Here is a 16,283-nt window from a genome sequence, read left to right on the forward strand (position 1 = left end):
AAAGCGCCATCTTGGAAAAAAAACATAGTTTGAACAACGCCGGCGGGCCGGATTAAAAAGTATGTGGCCCGCGGGCCGTAGCTTTCCCATTTCTGTGCTGACCATTCACTCCACCAGGCCATCCTACCAGAGATGTTGATTTATTAATGTTAAAGCATGAGTACCAATTTCATATACACAAAATGTATTTCAATATATTTTTATTCATAGGCATACATAGCAATTTTCTACTTAACTCATTTACATTAAATGTCATGTCTCAGTCATGGACAGCCAATGAGTCAACTCAATTTGCGTTAAGATTTTCCAGTTTTCATGATCAAAATTAATGAAGATGCAAAAGCTACTTTGCAGTTTGATTGTCCTTTCAGTGTACATTCATTGGAAAAAAGAAGTTCCTTTAAATATTGAGTAGGCACAAATTAAGATCCATATTAGAAGTATTTTTTACCCTTACACCAAACTACAGAAGTAATTGCTGTTGTGAAAAATAATTATGATACCCAGATCCATCCGCTCAAAATACAACTTAACAAACATATGTGAAGGTGTTTAGTTTTCAACTGTTGGCAAACGTTGATATGCAATTCTTGACATTTTGGCTTTGTATATTGCAACAGTCATCATACCAGCAACTGCAAGAAGAGATCCAGCAATAAAGATGAGGTTCAAATTGAAATTCATCCCTAGATGAGAGAAGGAAACACATATTTAGTGAGACAAGCAAGATAAGTGGGCATTTGAAGGCATACAGTTGAGTCATGTTTTATATCGTTGTACCTGTGGTTCCGTTACCCTCTGCTGATCTCTGAAGACGTAATGGGCCTTGAGAAACAAAGTGGTTGGCACTTTGAATGACAGCCTCTCTCTTTTTATGATGGTGGCTCAATGTGGTGTTGATGCATCCCTGTGAGCACCTAGTGTTGGGATTCCCTGCTTCACACATCATGACTGAACAGCTGATGTACACCTATTAAGATAAAAAATGAAATGATTTACTGCAACAACAGCCAGAACTTAATTCCTCTGCACCGAGTTTCTATTATTGTACAGGACAGGGGAAGACGCACGTTTTAAAACAAGACAACATGACAAAACCTAGCCAACAATAAATTTAAAAAAAATAAAATTTCCAAAAAAAAAATTAAATAGGGTGGATGAACTTAACCCCCTTGAACCCGAGATAACAAGTTTTAGATTCTTGCAATGTTTTCAGAACGGAATAGAATGGGGAAACACCTTCATATCAAATCAGAAAAATATTACAAGCTGTCCTCAAATGAGAACAGTGGGTTAAGGAAATTTTCAATTAGGCTCCTCTTTGTAAAGGTAATTAAGAAGCTGTGGTGTATTCCAACTTATTACGCGCATGCGTAATTAAATGCATGGATACTTGGGTGTATTTGTGTATATATATTGTGGCACATTTGGTTCTAAGTAAAACAACGTAAACGGATGACTGTGTCCTGTCTCCCTTTTTCAATACAGTACAACTGGCGACAAGGATAAATTGCAGAGGAAAAAGGACAAAAGATTCACTTGTATGATGTCCCAAATCGGCAAGGTTGATGAATACAAGCCTGAAAATGAGCCGTGGACCGCATAAATCGAGTGGCTGGAGTAGTTCCTTGATGCTAACGACATCGACCCAGCGAAGAATGTAGCCGTGTTGCTAAACGTAATGGGAGCTACCACATACGGACCTTTGAGGAACTTGGTCCAAGCGAACAAGCCCAAAGATAAGTGTTTCTACGACATTGAGGATTTTGAAGGAACATTTTGAGCCAAAGCCAATATTGGTCGCAGAGAGATTCCACTTTAACAAATATAATCAAAAGACGAATCAAACTGTGCCACAGTAGGATTTAAGGACTAAAGCAACAAACAGCAAATTGTGAGTTTGGCTCTAATTTGTATTCGGCACTGCGAGACAGGTTCATGAGTGGAATAAAAAATGAAATGTGGACTCACATTTGCAAAAGCTTTTGAAATTGCACTCAATATGAAGACTGCTAACCAAGCCAGCTAAGAGGAGCTGATGTTGAATTCGTCGGAACGGGAGCAATTCACAAGGTGAAGACACAAAACTAAAACATGCTACAGATGTAAGGGCAAAAATCACAATGACAATGAATGTTATTTCAAATCATCAAAGTGTCACAACTGTGGGAAAATAGGACACCTGAGGAAGGCATGTCGCTCAAAAACACAGAAGTCCCAACATGCACTTGGAACTTGGTTCAACCGAACAAGCCCAAAGATAAGTCTTTCGATGACATTGTGAGGATTTTGAAGGAACATTTTGAGCCAAAGCCAATATTGGTCGCAGAAAGATTCCGCTTTAACAAATGTAATCAAAAGACGAATCAAACTGTGGCGCTGAATGTAGCAGAACTAAAGCAACAAGCACCAAATTGTGAGTTTGGCGCTAATTTGGATTCGGCACTGCGAGACAGGTTCATGAGTGGAATAAAAAATGAAATGTTGATGAAAGATTGCTTTCTGTGGATGGACTCACATTTGTGATTCAAGCCTACCCCTCACATTGGGATGTGATGCCTCTTCATATGGAATAGGGGCAGTCATTCAACACACCATGCCAAATGGGGAGGTGAGGCCCATAGCCTACGCTTCACGCATGCTGTGCCCAGCAGAAAAAAAATATTCACAAATTGAGAAAGAGGCGTTTGGGCTCATCTATGGTGTCAAGAAGTTCCATCAGTACTTGTGGGGGAGACATTCCACTCTTGCAATTGACCACCGCCCCCTGCTGACACTTTTCCAATTCAGGGTGTCCCCGCCTCTGGTCCGGAGACAGATGGGATTGGTTCCAGGACCCCAACAAAGCGGTTCAAAATGAGATGATAGGAAAAATTATTTTATGATAATTATCATTGTTGTTTTATAAAACCCAACCGCTTATCCTCATAAGTGTCGTGGGGAGTGTTAGAGCCTATCCCAGCTGACTTGGTGCACCAGGTGAGGAACACCCTGATGGCCAGCCAAACACAGGGCACAAGGAGACACTACCAGTCACTCCCACACTCATACATGCGGGCAATTTTGGGAGAGGGGGGGGAAATCGGAGAATCCAGAAAAAAAACACACAAGCCTGGGGATAAAATGCCAACTTCCCGCAGGACCTGAGATCAAACCCTCGACCCCAGGATTGTGAGGCCAACGTGCTAACGCCTCGTCTGTCAAATGGAAGATGAATTAATTAATATTTCTAGAGCCTGAATTGTTATGATCGCGCCGAGACGTCGTGACGATGTAGGAGGGATGAGGACCCAGTAGCGGGGAAGCAGGAGGGGATGAGGCAAATTGTACTCATGATAACGACTAATCACTCAGAAAGACTTACAAATTAATAAGGACTTGTGCATCCAAAAACAAAAACAAACCAGAGCATGGAGAACAGTACCTTCGCAACGATGTATGCAGTATAACGCAGTCTGATCCGACAATGAATACCAATTAAGTCGTGTTTAGATACACATGAGAAAGTAATCAAGAATCACTCGCAGCTGCTCGGACATGAGGGACAAACGAGCTGCTCCTGACATGAATAAAGTTATTTTGTTTATGTTTAGTGTGGTGTTACTCTTAATGGCGGTTTGTGGTTTCCCGTTTGCACTGCTAAAAACATACGATAATATCTCCAAATATATACTCACTTGATCATGGAAACCAATAAATTTGAAGGCCTCCATGCTGAACTTGAATTCATGTGGATCAGAATTGGCATAGATCGAAACTGTTGGATCCGCTGTACATCTAATCAAAGCACACAATAAAAGGGTGTGGGTCTCTCAACTACTGTGCATTACACAGGGATCTATTTCACAAATGCTCATTTATTTCTAGTTATACATGGGAAATTTAATACAATCAAAAATAATTGTTAATAAGTATGTGGAAAAGAAGAGATACATATTTTTTGTGATATAATATGTGAATTAAAGAGGATCTGTTTAGGTCAAGCAAAGCATTAGTACTCAGTTCTAATTTGATCCTGTGTAAAATTAGTTATCTCATTTCGACTATCTGTTGTTTAATGTAGTATTTAATTTAACAATGTTCAAACCCAGTGGACCAAAGCAGAAACAAAGGCAAGATATCACTGGCAACCCACCCTATAGATGAGTAGGTAGAAGCTTACCCATTTTCAATGATTGAGTAGGTTGGGTGAACGTTAGGGTTGTCATATGGAGCAGCTCTGCACGATTCTACGAAAAGCTCTGTGTTGTTCATGGAAGAGGAAGATTCTATCTTCATGTAAATCCTCATCCCTAGTTTATATTCCAGAGGGTATGAGTTTGGATTAATCATGTTTTGGAATTGGTCATTTGGGTAGAACTCGAACTGATAGGTAAATGTGCCGAAACCCTTTTCCCAAACTTTGATAGACTTTCTGTGTGAGAGGAAATTCTGGGTCACATTTCCTCGTTTGGGATACTGGCACTCAAAGTCGACTTCCAGTCTATGCTTCCTGGTAATAATGTCAGCAGGATTATCGACAGTGTTTATTTCATTCTTGAAGATAAGGTTATCTTCGTCCTCCTGCAGATCAAAATAAATAAAGAAACGCAATTCTTATGTAGCTCTCAAATCAATCATCAGGTTTACTAAAGGAAAGAATATTAAATACATTTTGCTCTTACCTCCAGAAAAGTTCCACAAGCGTTAAGGGGGATGATTCCAATTACATGTGTGGTGTTGGAATGTGTTTGGAGATTGCACTCAATGTTGTTGGGATCATTGAGACGTAGGTGATCCACATGGATCCCATGGAGTGAAGCTTTCTTAATTTCCACCATCATACTGGACTGATAGCAGGTCACCGTAGATTCAACTAAAAAGGATAGAGACTGTATGCTTTTCACCTCTGTTTCCACAAATTGAGCCTTAGCCTCAAGAGTGGATTTTATTTATTCTCGTGACTCGTGAAGAATTTCTCTTGACTTGATGGTATTTTTTTCTGTAATAATTTTATAGAATAAAAAAACACTTTTTCTTGACTAAATACACTGGATTATAAAACATTTGCGTTACAAAGTGTTAGTGTTGGATCCTCTGCTCCCACCCACAACGTCACACTTTTGTTTTCTGAACTGGAGTATTTGAAGATGAACGTAGGCAACAAATAAGTCTCAGGGTGAATTCACTCACACATCATCGCTGTACTGAATGAAACACACTCGATTCGACATCTGACTCCCATAGTTATCTTATACCCAGCAAGCGAAAGTGCACATTAATTTTCAAATTAGATAAATATTTCAATTTAGGAAGGAACCTCCAGTTCTTTCCACTGCTTAGCAGACCTTTGGCAATTAAACTCTCTTATTGATCAGGGGCGTGACAATAAGGGCGGGATTTTCTTTCTGGTCCCAGGTACCAATGCCAGAGCTGGAATGTCCCATGCCCTACAATCTCAATCAAGCTCAAGACACTAGAGCTCACAAGAAGAATGATAGGGATTACAATGATAAGCGTGAATACATACATGATTTGAGTGATAATACAAACAACATTCAGTAATCCCAAGAATATCTTGGTTAATGTGAACCCGACATGGCCGCGATAAACCAAAAGCCGCGAAGTAGGACCACCATATGTTTTCGTGTATATATATATATATATATATATATATATATATATATATATATATATATATATATATATATATATATATATATATATATATATATATATATATATATATATATATATATATATATATATATATATATATATATATATATATATATATATATATATATATATATATATATATATATATATATATATATATATATATATATATATATATATATATATATGTATATGTATATATATATATGTATATGTATATATATATATATAATTTATTTTGATTATTTTATTATTATTTTTTTTTTTTAAAATACCGCACTCGCAGGGAATCTCCACTTGATATAAATCCAAAAAATAACAGGTTAAAGGCAGTTTTAGTCCAAGTCCTTGAAGGTGCGCTATCTTTCAGTGAGGTAAAGCTTCACGCTCAGGAAGAAACAGTCTGTTGAGGTTGTCACTATTCTTAATACTATTAAGTTATTCCTGACTCACCTGTCTCCTTGTTTACGTTAATCAGCACACATCTCATTTCAGATTGATAGACATCATTGGAGTAAGACCTGCAGACAATTGGTGAGCACAATGAAATAATACTTTGAATAATAATTATAAAACAATTAGACACCCGATAATGCAGTGGTTCTTCTTCCTGGCTTTGGTGCGAGCAGTTTGGGTTCGATTCCCATTCGGTGGAAGTGTGATTGTGAGAGTGAGTGGATGTCTGACTCTCTGTGTGGCCTACGACTGACTGGCGACCAGCCGAGGGTGTAGTCAGCCTTTCGCCCGAAGTTAGCTGGTTTAGGCTCCGGCAACCCCCGCAAGCCTTTCAAGGATACGCGGTGAAATGAATGAATCCTACCATTAAATGTTCGGCACTTTCTGCTAAGCATATTTAATTTACCGTCAAGATGTATAATCAAATGACAGCGTCCAATCTTCAAAATACATAATCTCGTGATGCAGTGGCCAACATTAGGTACATTGTGGTCAGTTCCAGTTCTTCCAAGGGTCTTATGAATTTCAATCATTACTTAGGAGTTGGTTTTGTCATGTTGTTTTTCCTGTGTCCTGTCCATCCAAATTCCCAATGAGTTCACCTGGCGTTTCGTCACCCCTGGTGTATCTCCTGCTTGCTGCCTCTTCTTGTTGTTGAGCCACCCAGGCGCCTAGGGGTTACCCTCAGCCGCGGTAGCGCTGCCACTGGAACGCGGATTAGTTCATCCGGTGTTTGTCAATCTTTGTCAGATTGCCTGCATTACACTGCTCCCCTATGTTGTCAGGCAATGTTCCTCGTTTCCCCATGTCTTCCCATCAGGTTTGGTTTTGTTATTTGATACTAAGTCCTTGTTTTTTTCTTGACACCCTCGCTATGTTTTATTAAAAGTTTTTTCAGCACAGTCAATTTTCACATCCTTTATTGCTTCCACGCATTTAGGTCCAACTACACTCCCCGCTTAATGCCCGAGCATACGTGACACAGGAATAGCAGAGTTTTGAGTTCCCTCACCAAAATATGTGGGCTGCCAGTTTCGTATGCGTTTCACCAAATGTGGGCTTTGTGTAATAATACATGGTGTGATAGAAGGCCGACCGTGAGCATCAGCATGGATCGCCGTAACTGGGAGGTCCTTGCCTTGACTCTGGCAGTGGATGCATACAGTTAGATACCGTCCAGGGGCAGATAAATTTCAAGCATAATGTAGCCAATGATAGGCATTTGCTGATAACTGCTGCAGGCAACACAGTGTTTTAATATTGTGTGCTTCCTATGATCGCTGCCCATTCAAATGATTCATTCTTGTTGCCTTCAACTAGAGTCTACCTTTAAGTGTTGCCTTTAAATTAGTTGCATGTAGACATGTACTCTGTAGATTCTTTCTTAACAATAAAATATCAAAAGTGATGATGATGAAGTGTGAAGTTACTTTCTTTGAATACCTCTCATAATAGTATTGGGGGATTCATATGGAGTTAGAGATGGCGTAATGGATAGAAAATGAATACAGTATATCAGAATTGCTCTCAAATATTGGTAATGTAATAGTTTCAAAAAGAGACTAACCCTGATTCAACAGCAAAGCATAATGGGAAGTGTCCACCCATATCTCCAGGCTGCGGGATCCACCTTATGACGAACTCGTTGTGTGTGGTTCTGTGCTTATTGATATTACTTGGTCCACTCATAATGATGCCATGTATTCTGAATGATTACAACAATAAAACAAACATTTAGTTGTCATTACACAAGAAACAAATACTATTGCATTAAATTAGTTAGAGTTCCCATGAAAATAATTATAAGCCCTAATTAATGACAAAAACCATTTACCTATACTTTATAAATTACTATATGAAGAACTGTATTTTTTGGACTATAAGTATTATAGTTTGGCCAGTGTGCAAATTAAATACTTTATTACCTTGACATACGAGTATAATGCGTTCCAGGACCTAGCTCGTATGTCAATTTATTTTATTTTTTTTATTTGTATTTTTGTTTTATAAAAAAAATCTGAATACAAATTAACCCGTTACAACCCTCTGAAAAAACACCTAAAAATAGGATATAACAATGGAAAAACATTTATTCATTATTTTAATCACAACCTATGCTCACAAAGTAACAAATATATGAAATAATGTGTGAGGCATCGATTCGGCAGAATGATCTAGGACGTGGACAGGTCGGGATCAATTCTCTCTTGCAAGACACTGGTTTTGAGTCAGTTGTCTGTTTTATTTGTGAGTGCATTTGGGAATGCCTATTGGTGAACCTATCAGTTGTCCTGTGTCGAGTTTGCATGTTCTCCTCAGGCTTGTGTGGGTTTTCTCTGGATACACCGGTTTTCTCCCACATTCCAAGAACATACATGCTAGGCTGATTGAACAATCTAAATTGCTCGTAGGTAAGATTGTGAGCATGAATATATACGTCTCCTTGTGCCCTGCGATTGGGTGGCCACCAATTCAGGGTGTCCCACCGCCTCGTGCCCGAAGTCAGCTGGGATAGGCTCCAGCCCCCCTCACATTCCTTGTGTGGATAAGCAGTTGAGTAAATGAAGGAACCATGACATAACTTTGTTTTGTTGTCTCACTTACTTTGCACGTGTAACTTGAGCTTTGACTCTGATCTCCACCTCTTTATTGACCTCTGCATCAATATGTTGTCCATTCTCAGGTGTGGGATATTGGAATCTTGGTATGTAAATTCCTTCTTGACATGAAGGAGCAGCACGATCCACTGAGGGTCAAAAAGATAGTAATTTAAATCATGTAAGGCTAAGTATCAGATATTCTGATCAGTGTTCACATTAGGTACTTAATTTCTTTTATGTTTGTTACTTTGTTCATTTTTTATTATTCATACATTTTCCACATGGCTTAACTTTGAAAGGGGCTGAAGCCCATCCTAGCCAACTGTGGGCACCAGGCGGGGGATATCCTGAAATGGTGGCCAGCCAATGGCAGGGCAAAAGGAGACGGACAAACATTCTCTTTCAAACTCATACTTTACATAATACCAAATTCTACTTTTGTTTTAATTTTTTTACTTTGTTCTCCGGCTTGACTCCGTTCAGTGGGAGTTTTTAAAATGACGCATCAAGAGTTGTTTGTTTTTGCCTTCCCTGTGACGCGCACAAATACGATAACGCCCGACCACTTGCCAGCTTGTCGGGTGCCTCTTTTCTACAAAATCAGAAAATTCTTGCCACTTCGCTAGCATGTCTTTGATATCCTTTGTAGCCAGGCGGCCCCCCTCTTCCACCCACTCCTTGCTACTGAGTTACCGCAACACCTAATGTACACTCTCCTGGAGCTCGATTAAATCTTGTGTCATCAGTTCTTCATGGTGCTCGGCGATTAGATCATTCACATCTGCCTCGTTTACCTCCAGCCCCAAGAAATTTCCAAGTGACACGATATCATCCATGACAACGAGCTAGCTCTCTGACACGTACCCCACTCTAATATTTTTCAATTATTTCGCACTTAATGTTGATTGTCAACATTGGCACTTTCTTTGCACAACTCCTCATTACACCTGTTTGCTTTGGGTGCATTGTTGTTCACTTTGTATTATGCATTAACTAACAGGGGGAAAAGACACGGTGCTCGTACATATCTGTTATACACGACAGATATGCGGAAAAAAGACTACAATGATAAACAGCCTGGCTTTTTCACATCTTGACATTTTTCTCATATCTAGAGATAATTATTTGCTCAAAATTTCCCCCGTATCTCGAGCTGCTCGTATGTAGAGGTGCTCGTATGTTGAGGTGTTCGTATGTAGAGGTATCACTATATTCCTCAAAATGATATTGTGTGCTACTCTGTTCTGGTATTGAAGAGTGAAAGTCATGCACTCTTCAGCATCATCCTACTGACGCTTTGGCTTCATTGAATTGAACTGCTGAATTTCTTCTAATATCATATTTATACATTTTGCTTGATTGATTTGAAATGCTGAACTTCTATATCATACCTTTACATAATTGTATACAAATGTTTGCTGTGCTATGCGTGTAACTGAAATTTTAATTTCTCATCAAACCGATTTTTCAAAAGAGAATTCTCTTTTTTATAGCGCAACAACTGTCTTTTGGTTCTAAATAATGGGTTTTGAAATGAGCAAAGTTGAAAACCTTGCCCAAGGAGGTGGAACCATGCTCACCCAGTAAGGAAAATTGCAATGGTAGTTTGCTGAGAGGTGCAGGGTTTGAATCTTCTGTAGTGGTTGTGAAAGGCATCCACTGAGAAATTGTCGTTGCAAGTGGAAGTGCTGTCGTACGATGTTGCTTTATCGTACGATGTTGCTTTGTCGTACGATGTTGCTTTGTCGTACGATGTTGCTTTGTCGTAGAATGCAGCGTTGTTTTTGTAGTCCACCACCATGGGGTTGTAGTTCTTTTCCGCCACCGTGTGATCATTTGTGTAGTCGTACTAGGGCTTGTTGTATGTGCTCTTCTTTTAGCTGCAGTCTGACTTTGCCACAACGGGGAAGAACTTGTCTGCGGCCAACCTGTCAAAGGGTAACCTAGTGTACTCCAATGTCCCGATGTAAATGGAGAAAGGGACCTCTTCCTCCTGGACATTAGCGGGGATTTCGTGGAATGGGAGCCATCGCCATAGAAGAGTGTAATGGGCTGTTGTGGATAGTCCTCCACTACCAACTCAAATCCAAAAACTCTAGCATTAGAACGAGTGTAGTTGTAGTACAATGTGCAAGACTGCTGAAAGGTAATTAAAAACAATTCATAGTTAAATATTCTACAAAGCAGCAACATTTTGTATTCCAAACTGTCCTCAGGTTTTCAACATACCTGATCCAGGTGAAACCCTGTGGGCTGACTGCACGAGCTGCATTCTTCATTCACGATCTTTCCATATCTACAGCGCACTTGGTCTCCATTAGCATCAAATACCATTACGTTGTGTCTGCGTGGGCAATTTTGAGGAACCCTTGAGAAAATAAAAACAATAAATAGTTGTAAATTGTAATTCCTTTTAAAAACTAGAATTCAGAAATCGTATTTTAGGAGAGTCAAAATTCATGAGGGATGTCCCCAATCAGAAAATATCGGAAAATGGGGACGATCGGGTCATTTTCGGAGGATCCGGAAAGAGGCCAAAATAAAGATTGGAGTTTTAAAATTCATTGGTTTACATTTTTGGGTTTTACCTCATTAGCTGCCATTGATCGAACGATTGCTGCCAATCCTCCCAGTTAAAGTGAATTGGACGTCTCTCGCCATCAATGGCGTTCACGTATGATCATTTGCTTTAGCAATTAATAAGATGAGATAATAAGGAACAAAATGATCCAAAAAATTCTAGGTATATAGCCTATTTGATTATATTTCTATATTGGCACTATTGAAACGAACCTTGCAAAAATGTAAAGGCCCAATGATAAAAACGAGTTTATGGCATTGGGTGAACAAGTTTATTCACTGTCTGAATTTATTTATGGAAAATACATTGTTTAAATATTTTGTGAGCAACTTTATTTTGGTGCTGCACAACTAGGGAAAAAGTATTTGTGAATTCTCTTTTTTATGCCTTGTTGGTTTTATTCAAATTGGGTGAAAAAAACACAATAAAATTTTTTGCCCTCCTTAATATGTTTCCTAGGTATCGGTTCGGGAGTCGGTTTCGGCAGATTCTAAAAATCAGGCAACTTGAACTAAAGTACAAATATATGAGATTGGCACATCCATATTAAGAATGTTATTTTTCTCAGACATATTGTTGTCTAGAATGCTTTGAAAGCTTTAAGAAAATAAAATACCATGAACATTTGACTTTCACAATAATGGTTATTTTTGAGTGTTTTGTTTATTTGCTCTTACCGAACGAAAGGTAGTGTGCCAATAACTGGGGATTTGTTTGCTTTTCCTGTGTCAGATCTTGTACCCAAATCCAGAGCTGTCAGTAATCTCCAACTTACGAGGGACGTCCTTGTTGGAATCCAGCAACAGCTTGCTGACCTGAGAGGTTTGAAAATGTGAATCCATGAATTCATTCATCTTTTATTCTCCTTATCCATACGAAGGTCATGGGGGTGCTAAAGGTTATCCTGGCTAACGATGGGCAGGTGGCAGCATACACCCTACATTGGTTGCCAACAAATCCCAAAGTTTAGCAAGTGCACCTTTGTGGTTTTTCTCCGGGTACTCCGGTTTCCTCCCACATTCCAGACACATGCATCATTGGGTCTTGGGCACAGTTAGGTGTTCCAACAGGACAAGAACCCAAACACACATCAAAAGTGGTAATGGAATGGCTAAATCAGGCTAGAATTAAGGTTGTTGAATGGCCTTTCCAAAGTTCTGACTTAAACCCTATTGAGAACTTGGACAATGCTGAAGAAACAAGTCCATGTAAGAAAGCCATCCAACTTAACTGAAGTGCACCAATTCTGTCAAGAGGAGTGGTCAAAGATTCAACCAGAAGCTTGTGGATGACTACCAAAAGCACCCAATTGAAGTGAAAATGGCCAAGGGACATGTTACCAAATATTAGCGCTGCTGTATGTATATTTATAACCCAGCAGATTTGATCATTTTTTTCTGTTCACCCATAATAAAGTCAGAAAAGAACCAAACTTCATGAATGTTTTTTTCTGACAAAGAAGTATCTGTTCCAATCACACTATCAGAGAAAAAATTGAGTTGTAGAAATAACTGGAAACTCAAGAGAGCCACTACATTATGCTCTGCACAAGTGTATGTAAACTTTTGACCACAACTGTACTATTTTTCAAGTGCTCTGGACTGGTCTGAGAATAATGATTTTTTTCTTATCACGACCTGTAATTTGCCCAGCTTCAATTTTACAAATGGTCACTAGCTTGTTTGGCTTGGTGAAATTATAGCAGCTACTCAGTTTGGTTAAAATAAACTTTAAATTATATGGGTTTGGAGTTTTATGATAGAAATGCGAAATATTTTCTTATTATTCTTGTACGGAAAGGAACAACTATTGTAAATGGAAACTGACTCATTGAATATTTAGCGTCCGCCTTTAAAAAATATTTCCAGACAGTAGACATGGCGATCAGGAAAAAGAAACACAAAAACAGCAAATCACAGAGTTATAGGAAAGTTAAAAAAGATGTCCTTATGAGAAAGAAAAAGGAAATAGTGGATTATGGGCACACGCAATTATTGGGGTACCAAAGCCGCCGACTACCGCACGGACCGCAGTAATCTGGACCGCACAAACTCTACCCAATATTGCATGTGGTCCGGACTACACAGATTGCGGAATGTGCAGTAGCGCATTGACTCGAATATAAGACGTTTTTTTTTACATTTGAAATAAGACTGAAAAAGCACCCCGGCGGCTTGAGTAGTTAAAGTGTCAGCCTCACAGCGCGGGGATCCTGGGGTCAAATCCAGGTCGGTCCGCCTGTGTGGAGTCTGCATGTTCTTCCCGGGCTTGCGTGGGTTTCCACCGGGTATTTTGGTGTCCTCCCAAATTCCAAAAACTTGCATGGTAGGCTGATTGGACTGGCTAAATTGCCCCTATGACTGTGTGTATGCATGGTTGTCCATCTCCTTATATGCTGCGATTCAGGGTGTCCACTAGGACACTGAGGAGGCATTTTCAACGGTGATTCCAAATCCACATAAAGCTGGAATGTACTCGGCGTAGTCTTTGTTCGTAGGTGATGTGCGCATATACGAAATTCTTTCGCATCCAAACAGGAATAGGCGACCTCGTCTCTCTCATTATTCAGCAAGTCATTCTACTAGTATGGTGAAATATAATTTTTTCTTCAGCATTGAGTGGCCCCAATTTATTACGGAAGAAGCGGGTAACTTCCACCAATTTGTATACCCTATCTTCTTGCGTAGTTCAGCTTTGAATTTTCAAGAACTTTGTTTTTATACTTATGTTAGGTTTATCATTATTATAAATTTGCTTGAAATATAATCATTATATATGTGCTTGCAATGAAGAATGTTTTGCCTTATTTTGGTTATTAAACATTACATATATGAATGCTTTGCTTATTAGGAATGTTAGGCTCATCATTATTATAAATGTGACATTTATACAAGACATTTTAATACATCTCTTGCAAAAGAAATTCTCGCTCCAAAGTTAACCAAAACACCTTTGGAGGTCACTTTTCCTTCACACCTGGACTTCTCGAGACTATGGTTCACAGCAAGAGCTGCATCAATTTTCTCTCGGGAAGATTCGACAGACCTACAAAAGTTTTGAGAACTGAGACAAATTGTTATTAGACTCTAAATAATGTTTTGACTTCTGTGATGCATGTTGTTTAAATCTTATGAATATATTAGCAAAAGAGACTCCGGGGTCTTCAGAATCGTCTCACCGGAGGCGCATGTGGATCGATTCTCTCTTGCAACAATAATAGGATGTGATCTAGGATGCCTCCGTTGTTATTGAAAGGTGAACTTGGGAATACTTATTGGTGAACCTATCAACTTATTATAAAAAAAATGCAATGTACTAAAGCGGTGAAATGGTTGGTGAAGCATGACAGTAACTCTTACCGCATAGAGAAAGGTGTGTTGGATGGAACGGTTCTTGTCATCAATGTTTCTGCTTCGCACCATTGTCTGTTAGAGATTGGAGCGTTGGTGCTGTTGTCAATTATGACTCTTTGCCTAAATTCCTCATAACCACAGGAACCTTCATAACAATTGATCCTCTGAGAGTGGTGACAGCCATCAAAGGTTTCCTTGAAGGTAATGTTCACCTGTGAAAGAAATCCTATCAAGTAATGAACTAGGCATAGAATGTTTGACACAATTTAAGAATAACTATTAAAAATAACATTTTATAGAACTTAGGTTGCCTTATTTTTGTTGATTGGTTGGGTTAGCTGGGCTAGATAGGGTATTACACAGAAGAGAGTACGCCCCTCTTATTTCTGCAATTTTTTAGTAAATTATACTTTTCACGGGACAGCTCTGAAGAAATTACATTACGACACAACAAATTCCTCCCAGAGATATGAAAATGTTCACCAGTGCAATTTTTTTTACATTTTTCCTCTTGCGCATCATTAGGCTGTATCATAAGTGAGTGACTTTTAATTGTAATAAAATGTTTGCCATTCTATTCACAATCATTGTATAACGTGAAAAGACAAATCCCCCTATTTAATTACAGTATGGATAATTATAAATGGAATAGAATAAACAAAATCACGAACTAATTATGTTTAATCACTCACTGTATATGTTCCGTTAGGGTTTTCCTCCCCACGAAAGGTGGTGTGTCCTCCAAAGAAGTGTGAGGCAGACGCCGATGAGACCAGAAGCAGCAAAAGAACGAGCACTGGTGTGAAAACCATGATGCCCCAATCTTAAGATCACTCTTCTATCGAAGGGCAGGTGTTTATATGCTCTTGGCACATCCGTATATAGACACACAAGACCAGCCCATCCAGTGCATTTATCACAACAAATTTACAGGTATGTCCAATAGACTTGAGAACAAAGGACTAAAACGTGTTCCAGTGGAGAAACATGGTGACAATAGGTCTTTTGAGGACAACTTGGAAACAACTAGGGGGAAATTGAGATCTTTAGCACACTTTTACAAGTAGATTTTAATTCATTGCATTTATATTTGTACAGATTGTGTTGAATTATGTATGAATATCTATATTAGGGGGTGGCCCGGTGGAGCGAGTGGTTAGCACGTCAGCCTCACAGCTGTGGGGTCATGGTTTCAAATCCAGGTCATGTCCGTCTGTGTGAAGTTTGAATGTTCTTCCCGAGCCTGTGAGGGTTTCCACCGGGTACTCCGGATTCCTACCACATTCAAAAAACATGCATGGTAGGCTGATTGGACACTCTAAATTCCCTCTAAGTATGAGTGTGCATGGTTGTCCGTCTCCCTATTCCCTGCGATCAGGTCGCCACCGATTCAAGGTGTCTCCCGCCTCTGACCCGGAGTCATCTGGGATAGGCTTCAGTACCCCACGGAACCCTAAAGAGGATAAAGCGGTTCAGAAATTCATATAAGATTAGATCTATATTAGGAATAAAGGGAAAGCTCATTCATTGAAGCTAAAATTTATATAAAAGATGCATAAATGGGATAAATATATGTAGCACGTTTGTGTTAAGTGCATAAGAGTGAAACTCATACGTGACTTAATGTGCTTATTG

General features: G+C 39.1%; 1 protein-coding gene across 2 annotated transcripts; it reads right to left on the reverse strand.

Annotated features, from left to right (window-relative positions):
* Positions 1-183: 183 nt before the first annotated feature.
* On the reverse strand, positions 184-15,505 carry LOC144194245 (uncharacterized). 2 transcript variants are annotated; one of them, XM_077713166.1, is made up of 13 exons: positions 15,341-15,505; positions 14,655-14,860; positions 11,973-12,110; positions 10,944-11,082; positions 10,295-10,850; positions 8,719-8,860; positions 7,682-7,819; positions 6,112-6,179; positions 4,665-4,855; positions 4,163-4,563; positions 3,678-3,777; positions 781-970; positions 184-686 (listed from the first exon to the last, which is right to left on the reverse strand). In XM_077713166.1, exons 1-13 carry the CDS (start codon positions 15,458-15,460, stop codon positions 553-555), a joined length of 2,523 nt encoding a protein of 840 aa, XP_077569292.1. In that variant the 5' UTR covers positions 15,461-15,505; the 3' UTR covers positions 184-552. The 2 variants fall into 2 exon arrangements, with proteins under 2 accessions (XP_077569292.1, XP_077569291.1); XM_077713165.1 differs by having other exon boundaries at positions 10,295-10,853.
* Positions 15,506-16,283: the final 778 nt, after the last annotated feature.

Source organism: Stigmatopora nigra, chromosome 3 (assembly GCF_051989575.1).
Source record: "Stigmatopora nigra isolate UIUO_SnigA chromosome 3, RoL_Snig_1.1, whole genome shotgun sequence".
NCBI classification, from domain to species: domain Eukaryota; kingdom Metazoa; phylum Chordata; class Actinopteri; order Syngnathiformes; family Syngnathidae; genus Stigmatopora; species Stigmatopora nigra.